Source organism: Tauraco erythrolophus, chromosome 7 (assembly GCF_009769465.1).
Source record: "Tauraco erythrolophus isolate bTauEry1 chromosome 7, bTauEry1.pri, whole genome shotgun sequence".
Classification (NCBI taxonomy): Eukaryota; Metazoa; Chordata; class Aves; order Musophagiformes; family Musophagidae; genus Tauraco; species Tauraco erythrolophus.
Genome location: NC_141471.1, coordinates 1 through 23812, shown reverse-complemented (window position 1 = coordinate 23812; position 23812 = coordinate 1). Strand labels below are relative to the sequence as shown.

The following is a 23812-nucleotide window of genomic DNA, read 5'->3' as shown; positions in this document are numbered from 1 at the left end:
GGCCCTCGGGGCGGCGCTCCCGGTGCTCCCGCTGCTCCCGCCGGAAGTGACGAAGCGTCACGTGGCGCCGCCCGCACGCGCGTCTTCTCCCTCTGCCGCTCCCCCATGCGTTTCCGGCCGAAGCCCCGCCCCTCTCCCGGAAGCGGGGGGGGGGGGCGCCCACCGGAAGTGTTTCCTGCCAAAGGGGCGGGGCCAGGCTGCGCTGCGCGTGAGGAGCGCGGCAAGGTCGGCGCCGCCATTTTGAGCTGCGCCACGTGATCGCCAGCAGCGCCGCCATTGGTCCGTCGGGGCAGCGTTGCTGTAGGGCCCCGGAGCCCCGCCCCTTCCCGAGCCCCGCCCCTTCCCGAGCCCCGCCCCCCCGGGTCTCCCCCCGCCCCGTTCCCAGCGACGCCGCAGCCACAGCCCTCGGCACCGTCCCGCTCGGCCATAATGGTCGCCCATTACCGTCTTCGCCGGCACCGGCGGGGGATCCCCGCGGCTCCTGGGCCGTGCTGGGCGCCGCTCCGGCTGTCGCCGCTCAGGGATCGGTGTCGGATCCACAGGTCTCGGGCTCCGGTGTCGGATCCGCCGGTCTTGGGCTCCGGTGTCGGATCCGCCGGTCTTGGGCTCCGGTATCGGATCCGCAGGTCTTGGGCTCCGGTGTCAGATCCACGGGTCTCAGGTTCTGGTATCGGATCCGTAGGTCTCTGGGCTCCGGTGTCAGATCCGCCAGTCTTGGGCTCCAGTGGCAGATCCACGGGTCTTGGGCTCCAGTGTCGGATCTGCCAGTCTTGGGCTCCGATGTCAGATCTGTGGGTCTTGGGCCCCAGTGGCAGATCCACGGGTCTTGGGCTCCAGTGTCGGATCTGCCAGTCTCGGGCTCCGGTGTCAGATCTGTGGGTCTCGGGCTCCGGTGTCAGATCCGCGGGTCTCGGGCTCTGGTGGCGGATCCACGGGTCTCAGGCTCTGGCGTCGGATCCATGGATCTGAGGCTCTGGCAGCGGCCGTGGTGCAGCAGCCGTCCCGGCAGCTGCCCCCGGCAGCAGTTGGCGCAGTCAGTGCCGTTGCTCTGCCCCGAACGGTCCAGGCAGTCTCCGAAGCGCTGCCCATCAGCCGCGCGGGCACCGACGTCCCGACATGGCGGTTCCTCAGCAGCGCCTCAACAGAACCGCCGCCTTCCCAGCCTGCTGGCTTTTCCACAGGACTTTCTCCCTTCCCACGATGGTGTTTTCCCACTTGAGTCCCGGATTTGCCAAAGGTTCCGTCTCGACGGCGCTGCCTCAGGGTCTGGGTTTTATTTTCCTTCTCCCTCCGCAGCTCAAAGCCCTTTCGCAGCAGCCCAAGGCGCGGTCACGGCACGGCTGTGGGACCGGGTTCTCTGGCAAACACAAGACTTTTTCCAAGGGTGTGTAGTGACAGGACACAGGGTGATGGCTTTTAACTGGAAGAGGGGAGATTTCGATGGGATCTGAGGAAGAAATTCTTCCCTCTGAGGGTGGTGAGGCACTGGCACAGGTTGCCCAGAGAAGCTGTGGCTGCCCCATCCCTGGCAGTGTTCCAGGCCAGGCTGGATGGGGCTTTGGGCAACCTGGTGTAGTGGAGGGTGTCTCTGCCCATGGCAGGGGGGTTGGAACTGGATGGTCTTGGAGGTCCCTTCCCACTCAAACCAGTCTGGGATTCCATGGTTCTATGGGAGAGTTCCCGGTGGCACTTTCCCTGCTCCGCTCTCACCAACCAGGAGGACCCTCGTCCCTGAGCCCCCGCCATCCCTGGGCACTGTGGGAACAGGAGCCCTGGGCAGCCCCGGCCGTGCCACGCGAACCAAAGCAGATGTACACGACTGCTGTTAGCACCACGGCGCTGCCTGCACCGGGCCCCTGCCATGCCCACGTGGGCTGTGCCCCCGGGAGACCCTCCAAAGGACTGCCGGGGGGCCTGGGGCAGTTGGGGACACCGGTAACACCCCCGGGCACCCCTGAGCTCCCACACAGACTGTTCTCCCCCCACGTCTTCCCTTCCTGCTGCGCCAGCTCCCTCCTGGCATGGCTCTGCTGGCTGCCCAGGCACACCTGGGCTCCCCTCCTGCCCCCAAAACCTTCCAGCCAGCGGAAAGTCCCACATCTCTCTCCCCTGCCCCTCCACTCCTGTTACCTTCGTGCCAATCCGGTGTGTCCCAGCATTCCGGCTCACTCTCGGTACCTCTGCACGCCACCATCGGTGCCACCATGGGCACCAGCCCCTTCCACAGCCTGGCACAGGCTCCTGCGCTGTCCTCGGATCCGGGCCCCCCCGCGGGGGCTTCCGGCTGCCCGCGGTCCGCCAGCCTGGCACGGCTCAGGCGCTCATGACCTCTGTCCCGGGGAACGTTCCCCTTGTCCCATCCACACCGGCGTCACCCACCCATCCTGCCTCTCCGCGGCCGCCCCCACGGCTCGTCGCAACCTGCCGCGGGGCTGGGGCCGTGTCTGGATGCTCGGAGGTGCCAGAACACAGTGGCACCCTCCCTGGTCCCCAGTGCCCGCCCGGGCCTGCGCTCTGGCCACCCCAGTTACCTGCTCGACTCCAGTACCTGCCTGGTGCCGCTGGTCTCGTGGCGCAGCACCGCAGAGCCGCGACACTCGGTGTTGGCGTGGGGAGTGGCAGGGTTGAGCGGTGGGATGTTGGGATGCTGGGTGTTGGGGACATGGAGACCCGGGGCATAGGGGCACTGGGACACCAGGACACTGGGACACTGAGACCTGGGATGTTGGGACACCAGGTGCCAGGGACATGGGGACGTCGGGACACAGGGACGTCCTGGACTAAGGGATCCAGGGACAAAGGGATTCCAGGGATCCAGCTACTCCAGAGACTGGTGATTTTGGCTGCTGGCGGTTTTGGCAGGCAGCTGTGTGCGGGTGGGCACTAGGGAACCACCGCCATAACACCAGCGAGGGCGGCACGGGCAGAGCCCGGCAGCGGCAAGGAACGGGGCAGGGCTGGGGCCGTGCTGAGATGGCGACCGTGCCACCTGCGTCCGTGGGGCACAGATAACCACAGGGCACCGGGACGTGCCACGCGGGCAGCCTCCCGCACACCGCAGCCCAGGCGCCGGCAGCAGAGCTTCTGCCACGCTCCCCGCACCGGCGGCAAACCCCCCGCAGCTGCCGAGCCGGGCAGGGAGAGGCTGTGCCAGCACCCGCGAGGGGCTCACCGGGGAGGGCAAGCCGGGGTCCCGCTCCGCCGCCGTCCCACCGGCGACACGGCGCCTTGGGCAGCCTGGAGAGGGCGGAAAAGCGAGTGGGAAACGGGAGTGAACCCACCGCGGCCGGCACACGGCTCAAACGCCCACTCACGAGAGAGAAACCCCTGCGAGCTGTGCTGGCAGCCGGCGGCGCGGAGCTGGTCACACCGGTGCCCCCGGCCCCGGCACAGCAGCCCCTGCCGCGGTGCAACGCCTGGCACCTTGAGCCAAGCGCGGTTCCCGGCTCGACAGCGCGGGTGTGAACCGCCAACGCGGAACGGCACTCGGGATTTTTGCTAAATCCGTGTTCCCGTGTTGGCGTTTGCTCTCCAGGAGACCCCGGCCGGGTCAGAGCACTGGTGGGACAGCCGGTACAGACCCCTGGCTCTGCCCCGCGCCGGGCTGACCCTGGCGGTGCCAGGACGCGGAGCGGCTCCCCCGGCTCGACGAACCGCCGGCGAGATGGAGACGCGGGATTTTCCGAGCTGAATTCGTTTAATGACGCACATCGAGTACCGGCGTTTCCACGCGGCAGCGGCAAAGGAAGCGGCGGGGGGACGGGGCGGCGCGGGGGGGCACAGACGAGGGCACCGGAGCCAACGGGAAGCTCACGGGCAGCGCGGCGCCAGCCGACAACCTGCAGCCAGCGGGGCCAAGCCCGGCAGAGCGACACATCTGGGGGAAAACCATCCGGAAAACGCGTTTCTGCTGCTCCGGCTCCGTTTTGGTGTTACCCACACAGAGCATCCCGCCGGCACAGGGTGGAGGCTGAGGTGCCACGAGGTGCCACACGTTGCCCCTGCGGGGAGGCGCACCCGGACGCTCACCCGGACCCACGGCTGGCACCGTGGTGCCGGGAGGGTGGGGGGGGTCAGCGGGAGGGAGCCCTGGCCCCGCTCCCTCTGGGCTCGGCAGCGACCGGGACGTCGCCGTCCCCGGGAGCCAGGGCTGTGCCACGTGCCGGTCCCCGCCTGATGCCGCAGGTGCCCGGCATGGCACAGAAGGGCCGTTATCCCATCCCGGCTCCCGCTCTCTGCCGTGGGTCGGTGTCAGCACGTCTCCGGCGCGGAGCCTTCCCACCCGCCGGGCGCTCGTGGTCCTTCCCGCACCCCAACCCCGCACCTTCCTGGCCAGGTGCTCCCCGCCGCCTCCGGCTCGTCCTTCGGCTCCTCACCGCCGGCACCGCGCCGGGACCTCTGCGCCGCCAGGGCCGGGGGTCTCCGCCTCGCCGCGGCGGGGTGCAGCCCCTCACCTCGCCCAGTCCCTCCTCCGTGCCGGAGCTGCCGCCGGCGGGGAAGCAGTCTCCACCCTCGAGCTTTGTGGTTTATTTTATTTTTATTTGGCGTGATGTCTGCGCCGGCGGGGGCTCTCCGTGCAGCCGGGGCGAGCCGCTGCCGCCTCCTCTTCCTGCTCCTCTCCTCGCCGGCGCGGCTCCTTCCCCGCGGAACGTGGCGCGTGGCCGGCGGCTGCTGAGATCCGGCTCCGCTCTGGCATCGGCAGCCGTCATTCCCTGGGCGAGCAAGCACAGCAGAGGTTACGCCGCGCCGGCACCCGGCACACCCACCGTGCTGGGTGGCGAGCGGGTTCACCGCGCCAGGCCGCAGCCACGCCGGGCACGGCAGGGCAGAGGGACGGGTGGGGGATGCCCTGGGGAAACCTCCCTCCTCTTCCTCCTCCTCCACCGTCTCTCGCCCTGGCCCAGGGGTTAAAGCTGCGGCACGGGGCTGCGCCGCTGCGGTGCCAGGCGAAGGGGAGAACCGTGGGCTGCATGAGGCTCCTCCTGGCACTGGGACGGGAGAGCCCACGGCTGCCGGCACTGGCGGCACCGGCCTCGTGACCGTCAGCAGAAGGATGAGGGGTGGGAAGCGGGTGAGGAGCGCGGCCGGGGGGGCTGCCAGGCCATGCTGGGGCTGCCAGTGCCACGTCACACCGGGCACCCGGCGCCCCGCTTGCTCCTGCCGCACCTTGGAGGGCAACCGACCACAGGGGGAGAGCCCCGGTGGCGCGGCCCCGAAGGCAGCGGGGCGGCACAGGCACCGCCGGGACCTGCGTTCGGAGGGAGCCGGGGCGGGCAGGGGGTGCCTAGGCGGGGGGACGGCTCACGTGAGGGCGGCCTCGGCCCCGTGGGCGCGCTGGTGCGCGGCGAGGTCGACCTTCTGAGCAAAGCTCTCGCCGCACTGGGCGCAGGCGACGGGGGTCTCGCCGGCGTGGGTGCGCCGGTGGATCCTCAGGGAGCCCTTATGGCCGAAGGTCTTGCCGCAGTCGGGGCAGGCGAAGGGCCGCTCGGCGCCGGCGCCGCTCCGGCAGCCCACGCCCTTGCCGCCGCGGGCACAAGCCAAGGGGCCACCAGCTGCCTCATGCGGCTCCGGCGAGCGGCTGCCGCCGGGCCGGACCTCGTCGGCGGCGCCGGGCCGGTCCTCGGCGTGGGTGCGCTGGTGGTTGAGGAGGAAGCGGTGCTCGCGGAAGCGCTTGCCGCAGCGCTGGCAGGGGAAGGGCTTCTCGCCGCTGTGGATGCGCTGGTGGGTGAGCAGGTTCTGCTTGAGGCTGAAGCTCTTCTGGCAGACGCCGCACTGGTAGGGCCGCTCGCCGGTGTGGATGCGCTGGTGGATGATGAGGTTGTGCTTGAGGCTGAAGGCTTTGCCGCACTCGGCGCAGATGAAGGCGCGTTCGCCGGCGTGGTGCTTCTGGTGCCGGGCGAGGCTGGGCTGCTGGCCGAAGCATTCCCCGCAGAGGATGCACTTGAACTCCTTCTCCTCCTCCTCCTCCGCCTGGCTGTGGATCACCAGCACCCGCTCGTCCCCCAGCCCCTCCTCGCCGCCGGCGAAGGCGAAGGGCTTCTCGCCCGCCGGCGAAGCCAGGTCCGTCATGGGCGCCCACTGCCACGCTCCCGGCACCCGCGTCCCTGCGGAGCGCACAAAGGGACGGCTCCAGCTCCCGGCACCAGTCCCGGCGCCTCGGGGAACTGGTCGGACCGGGGTGTGCTGGGGCTGCCGACGCCCCGCTCCCACTTGCCGTCCCACCCGGGGGGGGTTCCCGGTACGGGGGCTGCGGGCGCCCCGAGGTGGAAGGTTCCGGGGCTCGGCCTCGACCGCAGCGGCAACGCCGGCGTGTGCCGGGCTGGGAGCTCGTGGTCCGGGGCTGCCAGCGCGGGCGGCTGCCAGGGCCGGGCACGGGGTGGGCAGCGCTGCCGCGGGCTGGGGGCTGCGGCCGGAGGGGCTGGGGGTGGGCAGGGACCCCGGGAGGGAGCCGGGTCCGAAAGAGCCGAGTTGGGCCGAGCCGAGCCAGAACGAGCCGAGCCGAGCCGGGCCGAGCCGAGCCGAGCCGGAACGGGCCGAGCCGAGCCGGGCCGGGCCAGGCCGAGCCGAGCCGAGCCGAGCCGAGCCGAGCCGAGCCGAGCCGAGCCGAGCCGGAACGAGCCGAGCTGGGCCGAGCCGGAACGAGCCGAGCCGGGCCGGGCCGAGCCGAGCCAAGCCGGAACGAGCCGAGCCGGGCCGGGCCGGGCCGGGCCGAGCCGAGCCGGAACGAGCCGAGCTGGGCCGAGCCGGAACGAGCCGAGCCGGGCCGGGCCGAGCCGAGCCAAGCCGGAACGAGCCGAGCCGGGCCGAGCCGGGCCGGGCCGAGCCGAGCCGGAACGAGCCGAGCTGGGCCAAGCCGAGCTGGGCCGGGCCGGGCCGGGCCGGGCCGAGCCGAGCCGAGCCGCCGTTACCTGCACCGGGCGCCGCGGCCCCGGCCCCCCCCGCCCCTCGGTGCATCCCGCCCCGGCGGGTCCCGCGCGTGCCCGCGGCTCTCCCTGCGGGGGGGGGGGGGGGGGCCGCGCCGGGGCCGCGCGGGGCTCAGGGGGGTCCCCGCTACCCCCCCACCACCCCCCCCCTCCGGTGCTGACGGTACCGACCTGCCGAGCCGCCGCCGCCGCGTCCCGCCGGCCCCGCCCGGCCCCGCCCGCTGACGCACCGGCGCCCGCCCGCGCCCGTCACCGCGGCCCTGCGGCGGCACCGCCCCACCACCACCCCCCCTGCCCCGCGGGCACGACCACCTTACCCACTCCACCCCCCCACCCCCGAGCACGGCCGCCCCCGCCCCGGGGCACCCACCGCGTGTCCCGCCCCCCCCCCACCCCGGGCCCGCGATCCGGCCCGAATTGCCCCAAAACCGGAGGAACCGGCGCGGCTGCGGGAACCGGGGGTCTGGGGGGACCGGGGAGCGCCGGGAGCCCACACCGGGGGGGGTCCGGTAGCGCGGCCCCCACCGGGCCCAGCGCCGGCGTGTGTTTGCCCCGGGACAGGGACCCCCGGAGCCCCCCGGAGCCCCCCGCCGCCTTCAGCTCACCCCGGGCTGGCACCGGGGGTCCGCGGCTGCGGCAGCCGGGGGGCTCAGCGGTGTGCCCGGCCGGAGCACATGGTGCCCACGGTGCCCTCCGTCAGTGGGCACACGGGCTCTGAGCCCACCAGTGACTCCGGTGGGTGCCCTTGTGCCAGCCGGGTTCCCTGAGCGCCCACGGTGCTGCCAAGGGACCCTCGTCCGACACGCGGCGTGGCCGTCGCTGCCGGCTCCGTGGCCGCGACACCCCGGTGGTGCTGAGTCACCCCGGCCCGTGTGGGAGCGGTGGCTTCTTCCAGCCTGGGACGGGCTCGTGTGTGCCAGGAGTGGCTGTGCAGCCCCCCTGGCACGACCGGGGGCCCCGACGCGTCCCCCACCCCCGTGCCGGGAGCTGCAGCCGGGCAGTGCCGGAGCGAGAGCCACCGGCCGCCCTCGGCAGCACCGGGCTGCGTTTTGGTGGCAGCAGAGCAGACGTGACGGCGACCCTGGCACAAAGCCGGCTGTGCCACCGCTCCCCGAGCTGTCCCTGCCATGCCACGGGCTGGCTGTGACCACAGAGCCCGACACCGCGCCTGCGGCACCGTGGCGGCCCTTTGCGGGGGATGTCACGGGGAACAGAGCGGCCAAGCCCGCGGTCGGGCGCCGTGGGCTGTGCGGTGCCCGGCTCGAGGGCTGCGCTGGTCCCGAGTCCTGCCACGGCCGGGGACGAGGTGTTACTGCCCGTGGTGGTCCCATGGCATCCCCAGCCGGCACCGCCGGGAGCTCGTGTGTGCCACGAGCACCTCCAGGCCGTAACCAGCCCTGGCACAGCACAGACCCCGGTGTCCTGGAGAGGTTCAGTGGCCGCAGGGCACCTCGGAGGGCGCCGGGCCTGGCACAGGCAGGCTGGCACAGCCGGATCCAGCCCTGGGCACCTGGCAGCTGTTCTCGGCGCAGCAGCTCTCCGCAGGCTGCAGCTTGCCAGCGCTCGGTTGGGATGCCCGTCGGCAGAGATTGCTATCGCGCCGTTGCCCGGACCTGCCGTGCCAGGGCTGGGCGATGCCGAAACACCGGCCCATCCACGCCTGCCGTCCCAGGGCCTCTGCCCACGCCAGGAGCTGGCTGCGGGGCTGCCCGGGGGGCAGGTGGGGACGTGTCCCCTTCCCAAGGGCACCGAGAGCACCAGTGCTGGAGCCAGCCGGGGCGGACAGCCGGGACGCCACTGAGCTGGTGTCGCTCCCGTTCTGGTGGGAGATGGTGGAGCCGGGGGCTGCCGGGGGACCGGACAGGGGTTGTCTGTCCTGGAGCAGTGACGGGGGACGGCGAGAGGCCACCTCCGCTCCACGTCCCCACCTGAGTGCAGTGAGTGGCCCAGCCGGGCACAGCTCGTGGCAAAAGCTGCCAGGTCCCGGCAGCACCATGGGCTGGGGGTGTTCACCCACACCGGGGCCGGTGACTCGCTGGCAAAGGAGGATCCCTCCGTCGAGGGGTTCGGCGGTGTCGGCGGTAACGAACCCTCCTGCCCCGCAGACTCCCAGAGCTCCGGCTGCGGTGGTAAAACCGAGGCCTGACGCCTCCGATGGGCTTCAGCCCGGAGCCCGACGGTGCGTTGCCCGTCGGTAGGGGAGAAAACCGGGCCCGGTGCCAGCCCTGGTCCCCGCCAGCCGCGCTGGTGGTCCCTGCGAGCCGGGCTCGGGAAAGGACGGAGCACAAGCCCGGGAGCAGCCGGGACTCGGCTGCCGGCACAGCCCTCCTGGCCCTGAAAACACCAAAAGGCCCCGGTTTTGCCGATGATCCCGCATGTCCCCTCTGTTCCTGTCGGAGGGTTTTGCTGAGACGGAAAAGCCAGGAACGCGTCGGCAAAGTGGCTTTGCCAGCGGCGCCACCGTAAATCAAACCGCGACAAAACGAGAGGACGCAGGCACAAACGACCGGCATCATGCCGGGGGCTGGCGGCACCGTGGCTCCTCCGGGACGGCGTCCGTGGTGCCACCCCTGCCATCCCCCTTCCTGAGAGCCCTCGTGCCGCGCAGCGCCGGGTGCTGCAGCCGGCGGCTGGTCCTGGCACACGACACGTGTGCCGAGCTGCACCATGGTGCCGTGCCAAGCCGTGGGTGCCGAGCTGCCACCGGCTCTGGCACAGAAGGAGCCCCGAGGTCAGGAGGAGCTCGATGCCGGGCCAGAACCTGCCGGCGGCCACCGAGCCGGGGCTCGGGCCTGGATTTATGCCCTGCGGCCCTGGTGCGGCCCCGGCCCATTCCCGGCGCTCCCCAGGACAGAGCAGGCGGCAGGCGGCGGTGAGAAAGCTTTTATTTTAAATAACCTCAAAAAAATAGAATTGCCATGACCTGAAGTGCTGCTGGAGCGGGAGGGGGCACAGGGGGTGGAGGGGGGGAGCGTGGCGTGCCAGCCCCGGCGCCGGGGCACGGGGGCGGATGCCCATCCTGCTCTGCCAGGCTCTGGGTGCCAGGACCGGATGCCCCAGTGCCCGGCAGATGGCAAAGCCTCTCCTGAGGCTGCACCCTCAGGATACGCCCCGACATGGACAGGAGTAGCGGGGTGCCGGCGGCGAGTGGCACGGCACTGTGCCAGGCTCCGGTAACACCATCGCCTGTGTTTTGAAGGAAGGTCTGTGCCCACCGGTCCGCCACAGCCAAAGCAAGACCAACCTTGCGGCGCACGGGTCCCGTGTCCAAAGCTCTGCCCATTCCCCGGGCGCCTGGCAGAGCGGCTCCCCGGCTTCGCCTCCCGGTGCCACTGGCTCTGCCGCGCCGCTGGGGAAGCAGAAATGGCAGGGAAGCCGCGGCGAGCAACCCGTGCCTCCGGCAGCCCCTCACCGCTGCTGGCAGCCACGGCACCACGTCGGCAGGGAAAGGGGCAGACACCCCCAGCGCGAGCACCGCGCCGGCTCCGGCAGACCAGAGCCGCTCCGGCTCGCCCGGCGCGTCGGGGTCACCTATGGATTAGTCAATAACCGAGTACCAGGAAGAGGCGCGAGGCGGAAAGATTAACCACAGAGCAAGTAGAGAAGCACAAGCTACACCCCCCCTTCCCACCCCCCGCCCCCCGCGCCGCCCCTCCGGCATCGGAGAACAGGCGGCTCCCGGCTCCCTTCTGGAAGCAGAGCTGAGCCGAGACGTTTTCCCGGTTGTTTCCCGTTTTCCCGGTGCTCGCCCAGCTCCTCCGCGGCACCGCCGGGGAAGCCGCGGGCCAGATCCCAGTGTCCCGTGGCTGGAGCCGCGGGGTCTCGGTCTCCGTCCCAAACCCATCCTTGCGGAACGACACCCAGTCGGGAAGAGAAGAACGGAGGCTCCTGGGAGCAGCGCTTGGCCCGCGGCGGCCACCGGCTCCGGGTGGGATGCTGGTGCCGGGGCAGGCAGACGCCTCTGCCGAAGCGGATTTGAAGCCACCGGAGCCCACGGAGGCGCAGCCACAGCAGGAGCGGACGCCGTGGATCCAGGCTCCCTGCTCCACTCCTCACTCCATCGCCCCGAGATCCGGCCCGTCGACGTGGCAGAGCTCACCCGGTGCATCCGAGTCCACCTCCTGCCTCATGCCACCTGGCACCCGCCGGCAGGGTCCTCCGAGCCTCCTCTTCCCGCATCTGCCACGGTTCTCCGGAGCCCTCACCGCCACTTGCCGCGGTTCTCTGGAGTCCCCATCGCCACCGCCGCGTCCGGCAGGCACCAAGAGTCTCAACTGGCAGCTCATCCCTTGGCACCGTCCTCATTCGGTCTTTGGTCAGCGACCGGTCCCCGGCACCGGCCACCGCCTCTCCAGGTCCGGTGTCTTTCCCCCGGCCCACGGGCAGGATGCCGGCAGCCGGCGTGGGCGCTACAGGCAGCTGGGGCACGGCGCGGGCTTCTCTTCGCCGTGCCCTCTCTCAGGCACTCTCGGCACTCGTTTTCTCCTCGAAGCTTCTGCCGCAGGCGCCGTACTTGCCCCAGAGCTCGGCGCGGCACTCGGGCTGCGGCTTGAGGAGCAGCTGCCGCTGGCTGAGGCAGTCGGCGCAGCAGCACTGCGGCGGCAGGCTCGGCGCCTTCGGGCTCAGGCCCTCGCCGGTCTCGGCGCACTTGCAGGGGCACGGCCCCGCGGCGCCCTCCGGCGCGTGGTGGGAGCCCGGCACGAGGTGGTGGTGGTGGTGGTGGTGGTGGTGGTGGTGGTGGTCCTCCTGCATCAGCTGCAGGAGGATGTCAGCCGCGCCGGAGGGGCTCTCCGGTCTGGTGGGGGGCTGCGCTCCCGGCCGGAGCTCCTCCCGAGGCAGCGATCCGGCAGCGGGCGGCACGGGAGCAGGGGGGCAGCAGCACGTGGGGCTCGGAGCCCTTTGCCAGGGGAGCGCCGCTGCCGTCCGGCTCCTCCGGGTGCGCCGGGCAGGCGCCCTCGCAGCAGGCTGGCGTGCCGGCGCCGGCGGCGTGCGTCCGGCGGTGCCGGAGGAGGTGAGCCTTCTGGCTGAAGCCCTTGCCGCACTCGGCGCAGCGGAAGGGCCGCTCCCCGGTGTGGGTCCTCTGGTGCACGGCCAGGTTGACCTTCTGCCGGAACCGCTTGCCGCACTCGGCGCAGGCGTGCGGCCGCTCGCCGGCGTGGCCCTGCCGGTGCAGCTGCAGCTCGCCGTGCTCCTCGAAGCTCTCCCCGCAGAGGGAGCAGGGGTAGGGGCTGCCGGGGGCGCCGTGCGGCGCCGGTGCCGGACCCGGCTCGCCCGGCGGTCCTCTCTGCCGCGTGCACGCGCTGGTGAACCCGCAGCGAGAGCTTGCTCTTGAAGCGCTTGGGGCACTCCCAGGCAGGGTAAGGGCTGCCGGCCGCTGTGGGTCTTCTGGTGGGCGATGAGGTTGGGCTTCTGGGCGAAGCGCTTGCCGCACTGGGTGCAGGCGAAGGGGCGCTCGCCGGTGTGGGTGCGGTAGTGGGTGACCAGGTTGCCCTTCTGGTTGAAGCGGCGGCCGCAGACGCCGCAGGTGAAGGGGCGCTCGCCGGTGTGGATGCGCTGGTGGGTCACCAGGTTGGTCTTCAGGCTGAACCTCTTGCCGCAGACGTCGCAGCGGTAGGGGCCGCGGCCCCGGTGGTTCTGCCGGTGCTTCACCAGGCGCTCGTACTGGGGGAAGCTCCTGCCGCACTCGGGGCACAGCCAGGCTCTCCCCTCCGCCTGCTTCTCCGCGGCGCCCTTGGGGGACAGCTCGTCGCCGGAGCTCTTGTCGTGCTCGGGCACGGGTACGGCTTCTGCCCGCCGTGGGTCTTCTGGTGGGCCACCAGGGAGAGCCACAGCCCGAAGCTGTTGCCGCACTGGTTGCAGATGAAGGGCTTCTCGGCGCCGGGAGCCGGGGGTGCCGCGGCGGCCGCGTCGCCGAGGACGGGCTGCACGCCGAGCTGCCCCAGGAGGTGCGGGCTGGGGCCGAAGGCTGCGGCGCACCCGGTCCCGGGCGCCTCGGCGGCGGGGCCGTGCTGCGGCCGGAGCAGAGTCACCTTCTGGCAAAAGCCCTCGCCGCACTGGACGCAGGGGAAGGCTTGCTCGCCCAGCGGCGCCGGCGCGTGCGGCAGCAGCGGCTCCTTGGGTGGGAAGGGCTTCTCCGGGCACGGGTACAGCTCCTGGCCCTCGGGCAGCTTCTGCACGGGCAGCGGCGGCAGCGGGCTGAAGGGGGGCCTCTTGCTCGGGACCCCCGGCTGGAGCAGGGCGGCGGCGCCGTAGGGCAAGCCGGCGGCCGGACCGCGTCCCGGGCAGCGCCGTTGCGCGGGGCGTGGGTCTTCTGGTGGGCTTTGAGGGAGACTTTGTCCTTGAAGCACTTCTGGCACTGGGCGCAGGGGTAGGGCCGCAGGTCGGTGTGGGTGCTCTGGTGCGTCACCAGGTTGGTCTTCTGGGTGAAGCGCTTGCCGCACTGGGCGCAGGCGAAGGGGCGCTCGCCGGTGTGCACGCGGTAGTGGGTGACCAGGTTGGTCTTCTGGTTGAAGCTGCGGCCGCAGAGGAAGCAGGTGAATGGCCGCTCGCCGGTGTGGATGCGCCGGTGGTGATGAGGTTGGGCTTCTGGCGGAAGCTCTTGCCGCACTCGGGGCAGACGAAGGGGGTGTCCTCCTGGTAGCCGCGCTGCTGGGAGCGCAGCTTCGCCTTGCCGCCGCCGTCCTCCGCCTCGCCCCCCGCCAGCGCCTTCTCGCCGGCGGCGGCGTGGATGCGCTGGTGCGCCAGCAGGTTGGCCTTCTGGCTGAAGCTCTTGCCGCACTGGGCGCAGGGGAAGGGGCGCTCGCCGGTGTGCACGCGGCGGTGGGTCAGCAGGTTGGGCCGCTGGCTGAAGCTCTTGCCGCAGTCGCCGCAGCGGTACGGCTTCTCCCCGGTGTGGATCCTCTCGTGCGTGATGAGGCTCTGCTTCTGGCGGAAGCCTTTGCCGCACTGGGCGCAGCGGAAGGGGCCGGCGCCGAGCTGCGGTACCCAGCAGGCTGCCCGGCCGGACAGCGGTCTCTCTCGGCGCCCGCCCGCTCGGGCGCGCGCTGCCCGCCGTGGAACCAGCGGCCGGAGCTGCCGGCGCCGCGGGGAACAGCTCCAGGGAGCCGGCGGCTGCCCCGGGCTTCTCCTCGGGTTGCTCCACTTTGTTCACACCGCCCGGGCTCAACTGGGTGCCAAAAAAAAAAAAAAAAAGAAGAGGCGAGACATTAATTCCACAGTCTGCCGGAGAATTCCACGGAGTAGCCCGAGCTGGAGGGGACCCCTGAGGATCAGGGTCCGACCCCCGGCTCCTCGCAGGGCTCCCCCACACCAAATCCTTGGAGTTTACCACGCACCAAAGGAGCGGATCCCTCCCCAGCACCCACTCCCCCCCCAACTCGCCGAGCGCGGCGCTGGCGGCAGCAGCCGCAGCAGAAACGTGCCGTTAGCCGGCCCAGAACGGCGGCAAACTGGCCCAGAATGGCGGCAAACTGGCCCAGAATGGCCTGTGCCCGCCAGAGGGACGTCCCCCGCCGTGGCCCGGCATCCCACCACCACCGCGCGGCACCCACCGGCGCAGGGGCTGACGAGGATCTTGCTGTCCTCCTGCACGGGCTGCGCTTCGGCGTACGGCTCCTCCGGCTGCTTCATGCCGAACAAGCCACCGGGCTTGAAGAACCGGTAGCCTGGTGGGGGGGGAGACGAGAGCCGGTCACCGCGCGGCCGGCGGAGACACCGTCACGCCGGAGGCGCCGCGTTAATTCCCAAACGAGGGAGAATTAACGGAGCCGGGGCGGCGCTTCCGTCTATTTTAAGCTGCCTGAAGTGGAATTACGGATAAAAGGAAACTCCCGGCAGTGCCGGGGCGGGAAGGAGCGCCATTTCCGCGGAGAACGGTTCTTTCCGCGGCCGCCCCCGGATCCTGCGCGGGCCGGATTCCAGAGGCCGACGCAGAGCCGCACCGAATTCCCCGCCTGGGCCTGCCGGGCGGAGGAGCAGCCTCCATCTTCGGTGGAGGAGCGTGGTGGGGGCACAGCGGCAGAAGGACCCTCCCCAGGCTGGGCATCGCTCCCAGCGGTGCCACATTTGCACACATTTGCATAGGATACGCGTGTCCCCACCCTGGTCAAGCAGGGCTGGTCACTGGCAGTCCGCTGGTGCCACCAGCAGCCCATCGGTGCCGCCAGCAGCCCATCAGTGCCACCAGCAGCCCACCAGTGCCACCAGCAGCCCATCGGTGCCGCCAGCAGCCCATCGGTGCCGCCAGCGGTCTGCTGGTGCCACCGGCAGCCCGTCGGTGTTACCGCCAGACCAGCCATGCACCGGAGAACTCGCACAGACATCCACCCCCCCATCACCTGTGCAGGGGTCGGCCGTGATCTCGGCACCAACGGCATCCAGCTCGTGCGCGGGGCCCTTGGCACCTCGCTCAGCCGGGCGTACGGCAGCAGGTTCAGGGTGTGGGCAGGCTGGGGCTGGAGAGAGGAGAATCATAAACCATAGAATCCCAGAATGGTTTGAGTTGGAAGGGACCTCCAAGACCATCCAGTTCCAACCCCCCTGCCATGGGCAGGGGACACCCTCCACTACACCAGGTTGCCCAAAGCCCCATCCAACCTGGCCTGGAACACTGCCAGGGATGGGGCAGCCACAGCTTCTCTGGGCAACCTGTGCCAGTGCCTCACCACCCTCAGAGGGAAGAATTTCTTCCTCAGATCCCATCGAAATCTCCCCTCTTCCAGTTCAAAGCCATTGCCCCGTGTCCTGTCACTACACGCCCTTGGAAAAAGTCCCTCTCCAGGTTCAGCCCACCAGCATCACCGCTCTGGGCTCCCTTCTTGGCGTTTTGGCCAGCAGCACCAGGGCAGGGACTGTGTCCCCATGCTTGGCACTGCTGAGGCCGCACCTCGAATTCCGCGTTCGGTTTTGGGTTCCCCACTACGGGAAAGACCTTGGGGTGCTGGAGCGTGTCCACGGAAGGGCTACGGAGCTGGTGAAGGGTCTGGAGCACACGTGTGATGGGGAGTGGCTGAGGGAGCGGGGGTTGATCCCCCTGGAGAGAAGGAGGCTGAGGGGAGACCTTCTCGCTCTCCACCACCACCTGAAAGGCTGGAGCGAGGTGGGGTCGGTCTCTTCTCCCAGTTAACAAGTGATAGGACAAGAGGAAACGGCCTCAAGTTGCACCAGGGGAGGTTTAAGTTGGATATCAGGAAAAATTTCTTCCCCAAAAAGGTTGTTGAGCGTTGGGACAGGCTGCCCAAGGCAGTGGTGGCATCACCATCCCTGGAGGTGTTTAAAAGCCGTGTGGATGTGGTGCTGAGGGACGTGGGTAGTGCTGGACCGGGCAGTGTGGGGTTAACGCTGGACTCGATGGTCTTCAAGGTCTTTTCCAACCCCAACAATTCCACCATCCGAAGGGCAGACGGCTTTTGGATCCCCTGCACCTGATGCCCACGGGCCACTGCCAGCGAGCCCTGCCCCGCGGCACGGTGCCAGGCATGCCACGCCGCTTTCAACGCTCCCCTGAGCCTGACCCCACCACGGGAGGGGGGCTGGCTCAGCGGGACCACCGCCAAGGCGGCCTCCGGATCCGCAGAGGGCTGGGAAAAGCTGTCCCGGCACCGGAAGGAGTAGGAGCGGGCAGGCAGGGATGTGGCACAGCCGGGGCACACGGCTCGGGGCGACACCTCCCGCTTCGCCGCTGCCTTGTTTCGGCACGGGAAGGGCTGCGGCTCCCCCGTGCCTCAGTTTCCTCACCGCCACCGGACGTGGCCATGCACTCCCCCCCACCCCCCCCCCAAAACGAGACCCCCCCCAGTTCCCGAGCGGATCCCTCACCCGGGTGCGATCACCCAGCCCCACTCCCACCCCCCAGGATCGGGACCCAAGTGGGAAACCGCCGTAAGGTGCCAAAGCGGCTTCTCCCGGGGAAGCTGGATGCCCATCCCGCCCATCCTCCCCCCGGGATTCCCCTGTGCCGCCTCCCCCCCCCCCGCCTTAGCCCCTCGGCCGCTTGGCAGGAGCGGCGCGGAGCAGATGGCAGCCGCGGTGGCCAACCCGCGCTCCGACGGCTGCCGCCGCTTTCCAGTAGCGCCAGTTTAAAGGAAAAAGTCTCGCACGTGGCGAACGGGGAGGCGGAAAGCACCGGAAATCCCCAAGGGGCCCCCTACCCCCCCCAAAAAAAAAAATATCGCGACATGAAGAGGGGCGGGGGGAACCCGCTCCGGCCTTTCCCACGGGGACGGAGGGGAAACCGCTGCCCCCCACTCCACCCCACCCCCCCCCCCGGTACCTGCGGTGCTCCCCCGCCGACATCGCTGCCCCCCGGTGCGGGCAGAGGGCATCAGCGCGGGCACAGCTGCCCCTCCGCCAAATGGCCGCCGCGGGATCCTGGAGCGGGAGAGAGGAATCGGTAACTGGCGGAAACTGGGGGGTGGGGGGAGGGGGGGGCTCGGCCACCCCGGTGGAGGCTTCGCTGGCGTCTGGCTCCTTCCTCCTCCTCCTCCTCCGGGTTATTTCAGGGGGAGGAAGGCGCTGCCCCGCCGCCTGCCCCGGATCCGTTCTCTCGACGGTAACGCTCCGCCGCCAGCAGCGCTACTGGGAGTTGTAGTCCGTACTGGGAGGCCCGCGGGGGGGGGCTCCGGGCTGCTCCATCCACCGGGGAGCCCCCACCCCCGCACCGGGACCCCATCGCCCTTAGGGGCGCCCCCGGTGCGGGGGTGGGGGCTCCATTAGGAAAACGATGGAAACGAAGCCCCTTCCCCCGCCCCCCCCGCCGGGCTCCATCCGCCGCCGAACGGCCCCGGCCCCCCCCCCGGGGGGATTTCTCCCCCTCTCCCCCCCCTCATCTCACCGCTCGAAGCCCCTCACCGTGACCCCGCCCCGCGCGTTGCCATGGTGACACCCACCCCCATCCCCCCCCCCCCCCCCCCCGCCAGGTCCCGGAGCCGCCTCCCCGAGGGGACTCACGGGCGGCCGAGGAGGAGGAGGAGGAGGAGGAAGAGAAGGAGGAGGGAGGAGAGAGGAGGAGGAGAGAGGTGGCGGCGGCACCATAGAGTGCGCGGAGATGTGGCCAGAGCGCCCCCCCCCTTCGGCCCCCCCCCCCCCCCCTCCTCCTCATCATCCTCCTCATCATCCGCCTCATCCCCGCCGCAGCGGGCGGCTCCGAGGGGCACCGGCGGGAGCGGGTGTGCCCGCCCGGGGCAACGAACACCCGCCAGCGCCCACCCTCCTGCTGCGGGGGGGGCCCTCGCCCCCCCCCCCGGCACTGTCCCCCGGGACCCCACAGCCCCCCGGGAGCGGCGGGAGGGGGGGGGGGCGCGGCGGCTTTCGGGCACGACGGGGCGTTCAGACCCTCCCGTGGCACCGGGGGGGTTCGCGGGGCCGGACGGAAGCCGCGGGGGGACCAGGAGGGGGCGGCCCCCCCCGTGCCCAGCGCTGCCGGGACCCCCCGGGGCCACGGGCTGCCATCGCTCCGTCCGGTGCAACCCCCAGAGCCGCCCCCTGGCAGAGGGTCCCCCCCACGGCGGGGGCTTCAAGGCCCCGGTGGGGGCACCCCCGGCAGCGGCACATCCCCTCGCTGCGCCATCTCGCCCCGTGGCACAGCATGGCGCGGCGGGCGGCAAAGGGGCCTCTCCGGGTCGCTGCCCGCGGTTGGTGGAGTTTGGTGCCTGGCACGGGCCGCTGGCACCGAGCCCGAGTGGCTCCGCTGCCTGAGGAGGCGGATCTGCGCCCCCTCCCGCCCCCCAGCACCCCTTCCCGTGGGCACGGTGCCAGGCTGAGCCTGGCGTTTCCCCCGGGTGACGCCGGTGTCCCCCACATCCGCACGTGTGCCGGTGGCCACTGGCGGTAGCCGTGTGCAGCCCCTCCTCCCCGTGGCTGTGCCAGGGGGGCCGTGCCGGAGCCGGGGGGGTCGTGCCGGAGCGGGGGCCGCGGGGCCGGCTCCGGGGGCGGAAAGAGGGCAGTTCCCAGGAAATCGGTTAATGAAAGACCAAAGGCGGCAGCGGGCGGATCGGCGCGGCGCTCTGGGCACAGGCGGCCCCGGCAGCCCCCCGCCGCAGGGATGAGGTTCCCGGTAGCCCTCTGCCTGGGCCTGGTGGCCCTGGCCGCCGCCGGCCAGACGCCGCTGCAGCGGCGGGTGGTCAGGGAGGTGCTGGAGTATTTCCACGGCCGCAGCAACGTGCGCTTCGTCTTCAAGGAGCAGGCGGTGGAAGGGGCCATCGAGCGGGTGAGCGCCGGTGCCCGCGGGCACCCCCGGCCCCCCCGGGGCGGCTGCTGCGGCGCGGAGGGGCGAGATGGTGGCTGAGAGCCCGGCCCGGGGCCGGTGGGAACGGGTGGGTGGGCGCCAGGGTGTCCCAGAGCAGGGATGGCTGGCGTGGGGACGGACCCGCTGGCCTGGCCAGGCCGGTCATGGGGCACAGGCGGGCAGGGCTGGCACAGCTCGGCTACTCATTAACCGTGCCGTGAGCGGCTGCTGGTGTCCGGCCATCCCGGGGTAGCCGGGAGCACCGACGCTGCCGGCAGCTCGGATATGGCTGTTCCTCGGGAGGGGCTGGAGTCACCCTCGGGGCCGTGGGGGTTCAGGGTCCCTCTGCCCCCTCCCCGCTGTGCCCCAGCATCCCCCTGCCTGTGGCCACCACACCAAGCAGCCCCCAAGCGCGGCCGGTGCGGTGTCGCCGTCGTGCCAGGCGCGGCATGGCACGAGCTCTCGGCAGCACCGGGTGCCCCCGCCCCGGCGGACGGGCCATCCCGCTCTCCCCCCAGGAAGACCCGTCGGGGACGTTCGTCCAGCTGCGGCTCAGCCTGGTGCAGACGAGCTGCCGGAACAAGGCTTCGCGGCGGCAGAACTGCAGGATCGTGGAGAACCAGGTGAGTGGGGACGCTGGCAACCGCCGCCTCCCCGGACCCCCCCCCACCGCCCCGTCCCGCCGCCGCGTGTGCCAGGGAGGGCTGGAGGCGACCGTGGGTCCTGGCAGCAGCAACGCGGCCGTGCCCGGTGCTGCCCGGCAAGCGGCAGGCACATCTCCCAGCCTGGTGGGGCAGGGGGTTCGCCGGGGGCCGGCGGTGACGGGCCCCCCTCTGCCCGCAGAGGAAGCCAACGTGCCTGGCGTGCTACAAGTTCGACACCGGCGATGTCCCCAAGGTGCTGGACAAGTACCAGAAACTGTGGCCCCAGCCATCACCTGGTGGTGAAGGTGAGTGGACCCCCAGCACCGGCGCGGCACCCCGCCGGCTACCGGCACCCTCGCGGTGCCGCGGTGGGTGCCAGCCCGCGTGCTCTGCCCCGCAGGAGATCAAACACCGCGACGAGGCGGAGTGCCGGGCGGTGGAGGAGGCCGGCAAGTCGGCGGACGCGCTCTACCTCCCCGGCATGTTCGCCTTCTCCAAGGGCTGCCGGCGTAGGGCCGGCGCCGCACGGTAAGTGCCGGGGACGGCGGGGCTGGGGTGGGGGGAACGCAGCCCTCTCCTGCCGGTGTCGGCAGGGCTCCGGCATCCCCGGCGCTGGTGGGATGGGGATGCTCTTCCAGGAGTGGAGCCAGACCAGGGTCCCCCCCAGGACCCCCCCAAGGTGCCGGGGACCGTCCTGTGCCGGGGGTGCCGCCGCTGGGGCCACGCGTGTGCGGGTGCGTGCGGGTGCACACGCGTGTGCGGGGGCTCCTCCTGCAGCCAGCCCCTCCTGTGCCCCCTCTTCAGGCTGCCACCCCTGCCAGCCCGAGGAGACGGACGCTGCCACGACGGCCCAGCCCAGCACCCCCCGCTTGCCGCCCCCCGGCACCGCATCACCACGGGATGGTCCCGGATGTGTCCCCCCCCCGCCTGCCCCCCAGCTCCCCAGTAAACCCCAGCTCTGGCTCCTGCTGTCGTGGCCGTTATTCCCACCGGGGATGGCCGTGGGTGGGGGGCCCGGGGCGGGCTCAGCCCCACGTCCCTCCGGCCGTGGGGGCTCGGTGCCAGCTCCCCCCTGGCACCGGTTCTGCCACCCCCACCCCGTTGCCCCCAGCCCAGGAGGAGGGAGGGGGACACGGCGGGTCTGGGCAGAGCAGGGGGTGGGAGCGAGGCCCCCCTGGCTGCTCGGTGCCTGCGACGAAGCGGCAGAGAGGGGCATGGGAGCACAGCACATTTACTGCACCGCGACGCCTTTGCTGCGCTGCGCCGGCCCCGAACCCCCGAGGCCATCTCGGCTCCTGCCGCGGCACAGGGACCCCCTGTCCCCGTCCCGCAGCCCCCCGAGATGATGGAGCAAAGTCAAGCGGCCCCGCAGCCACCTCGGGGGGCCAGTCCCGGCACCCCCGGCCATGTGCGGTGCTGCTCCGGCACAGCTCGAGGCTCCAGCAGCCCACAGGTGAGGCCGGGCTCCCCGCGGCTCCTCCGGCGCGGTGGGGGTCTCCTCTCACGGGACTGGGGGGGGGGGTCTCCCGGCTCAGAAGACGTAGGAGTTGGGGTCGGGGCGGCTGCTGAGCGCCCGCTCCGCCTGGGCGATGGTGTCGTCGGCGCGGCGGCTCAGCTCCCGGCACTCCTGCAGCACCTCCCCGAACTGCTTGTAGGCTTCCTCCACGATGGAGCTGTGCCGCGGCGGCCGCGGCTCCCAGAAACCCGCCTCCACCCAGGGCTGAGCCGCGCGGGGCGGTTCGGTGCCACCGCCGCCGCCACCACCGCCGCCGCCACCACCGCGTCCCAGCGAGCTGTCGAGATCCCGGCAGAGCTGGTAGAGCTCGCTGCCGCGGCCGGACACGCGCTCGCCGTCGATGGCTTTGAGGCCGGGGAACATGTCGGCCAAGGCGGCGCGGTACGCCGGGGCGGCGCAGAGCGGGTTGGCGAGGCGGGCGAGCGGGTCGCGCAGGCGCAGGCTCTCCAGGCGCCGTAGCCCGGTGAGGCAGCGCAGCTGCTGCAGGCTGCTCACCAGGTTGCCGGCGACGTTGAGGCGCTGGAGGTTTCGGCAGGAGCCGAGCGGCTCCAGGCTGGCGACGCGGTTGCGGGAGAGGTTGAGGACGGCGAGGGAGCGGAGGGCGGCCAGCGGGCCCAGCTGGGCGATGGCGTTGCCGGAGAGGTCGAGCCACTCCAGGTTGGCGCAGTCGCCCAGGCAGCCCAGGTGGGCGATGCCGCGGCCCCGCAGCCGCAGCAGCAGGATGGACTCCAGTGCGAACTCACCGGTGGCTGCCTTCAGCAGCTGGGGGGTCACCCGCACCCCCCCATCTTCCTCCGCCGCCGCCACCTCCTCCTCCTCCTCCTCCTCCTCCTCCTCCTCCTCGCCCGGCTCCCTGTGCCCCTCCATCCCGGCCAGGGACCCCCCGGATCCGCTTGGCTCCTGCGGGAGATGCAGGAGGGGGGTCAGGGTCTGTGAGGGGGAGGGCGGCCCTGGGACCCCCCGGGCTGTGGGGGTTGGGGGTCGGAGGGATGAGTGGGGGGGTACAGCTCGGGCACAGCTCACCCATGGGGTGCCCTGGGGACACGCGTGGGGGGCACGGCCGTGGGGTGCAGAGCCCGAGGGGTGCCCTGAACTGCGGGGACACGCGTGGGGGGCACGGCCGTGGGGTGCCCTAGGTTGCGGGAACACGCGTGTGACCCAGAGCCCGTGGGGTGCCCTGAGAGGTGGGGACACGCGTGGGGGGCAGGTTCGTGGGGGCACCCGTGGGGGTCAGAGCCCGCGGGGTGCCCTGGGATGCGGGGACACGAGGGGGGGGGCACGGCCGTGGGGTGCCCTGGCGGTGGGGACTCGCGTGCGGCACATCCGTGGGGTATCCCGGGGGTGCGGGGACACGCGTGGGGCACGGCATCTCCCCCCATCCTCCCCGCCTGCACTCACCGCACGGAGCTTCCCGGCGGCCCCTGCGGCTCCGCCCCCCCCCCCCCCGTTGCCATGGAGACGAGCGACCGCCCCCCTCCCACCACCCCACCCGCCCCCGCTGCGGCCCCGCCCGCCCGGCCGAGCCCCGGCACCGGGATCGGGATCAGGATCGGGACCCCCCCCCCCCCCCCCGCCCCGCCTCACGGATGGCAGCGGCCACTCCGGACCCGGGGGCGTCCCCGGAGCCCCCCCGCGCCCCGAAGGGACCCCCGGAAACCCCCCCCTGCCCCGAGGGGACCCCCGGAGCCCTCCCGCCCCCCCCCCGCCCCGAGGGACCCGCGGGACAGTTCCACAAAAACGGGTTTATTGGCAGTTTGGTTCGTTCCCACCGCGGCGGCACCCGCCATCCCCGGGGGGGGTGGGGACCCCCTGCCCCACGGCACCCACCGCCACTGGGACTGGGACCCCCCCTCTCCCGGGCTCCCTGGCACCCCGCACCAGCCTCGGCGCAGGGTTTGGCACGGAGGTTCTCGAGATTGTTCCAGGACCAGGGCTTTGCCACCGGCCACGCCGCCTCCGGCACTGCTGGAAGCTGCTGGCGGTGCCGTGTGCCACGGGGCACTGGTGCCAACCAGCAGCGGCACAGCACGAGCATCGCGGGGAGCTGCCACGGCCCCCGGCACGTCCCGGCGCTCAGGGGCAGAGGGCGGCAGGGGCCGGGATGGCGGGGGGCCGGCCAGCTCTGCTGCGGCACGGCGGTGGCACCGGCACCGGCGCCGGCGTGGGTACGCTCGTGGCGGAGCAGGTGGGTTTTGCGGCTGAAGCTCTTGCCGCACTGGGTGCAGATGTAGGGCCGGTGGCCGGTGTGCACCGCCTGGTGCCGCACCAGGTTGGTCTTGGAGCTGAAGCGTTTGCCGCACTGGGCGCAGGCGTGGGGCCGGGTGCCCGTGTGCACCGCCTGGTGCCGTGCCAGGTGGGACTTGCGGCTGAAGCCGCGGCCGCACTGCTCGCAGGCGAAGGGCCGGGCGCCGGCGTGCGCCTTGGCGTGGGCCACCAGGTTGGGGCGGGAGCCGAAGCGGCGGCCGCAGTCGGCGCAGGCGAAGGGCCGCTCGCCAGTGTGCACCCA

The 23812-nt window shown here is 72.0% G+C and overlaps 3 protein-coding genes across 3 annotated transcripts; 1 reads left to right on the top strand and 2 right to left on the bottom strand.

Annotated features, from left to right (window-relative positions):
- Positions 1–440: 440 nt before the first annotated feature.
- On the bottom strand, positions 441–23803 carry LOC147528392 (uncharacterized; the record flags this gene model as incomplete). Its single annotated transcript, XM_086614815.1, is given in 13 exon segments — positions 441–917; positions 2549–2647; positions 3173–3237; positions 3937–4001; positions 5033–5248; positions 5306–5907; positions 11941–12151; positions 12186–12271; positions 12273–12624; positions 12699–13093; positions 13195–13499; positions 13502–13898; positions 23468–23803. Coding segments are annotated over 13 exon segments (3606 nt in total), but the record flags the coding sequence as incomplete, so codon positions are not given.
- On the top strand, positions 18964–20322 carry RARRES2 (retinoic acid receptor responder 2). Its single transcript, XM_086614351.1, is given in 5 exon segments — positions 18964–19128; positions 19665–19769; positions 19990–20061; positions 20063–20095; positions 20191–20322. Coding segments are annotated over 5 exon segments (507 nt in total).
- LRRC61 (leucine rich repeat containing 61) lies at positions 21322–22173 on the bottom strand. The gene has a single exon (XM_086615005.1). It carries the CDS (start codon positions 22171–22173, stop codon positions 21322–21324), a length of 852 nt encoding a protein of 283 aa, XP_086471131.1.
- Positions 23804–23812: the final 9 nt, after the last annotated feature.

Bases quoted from the DNA above. Each gene is read 5' to 3' on its own strand.
- LRRC61 (XM_086615005.1), bottom strand. From the start codon at position 22,173: ATGGAGGGGCACAGGGAGCCGGGCGAGGAGGAGGAGGAGGAGGAGGAG.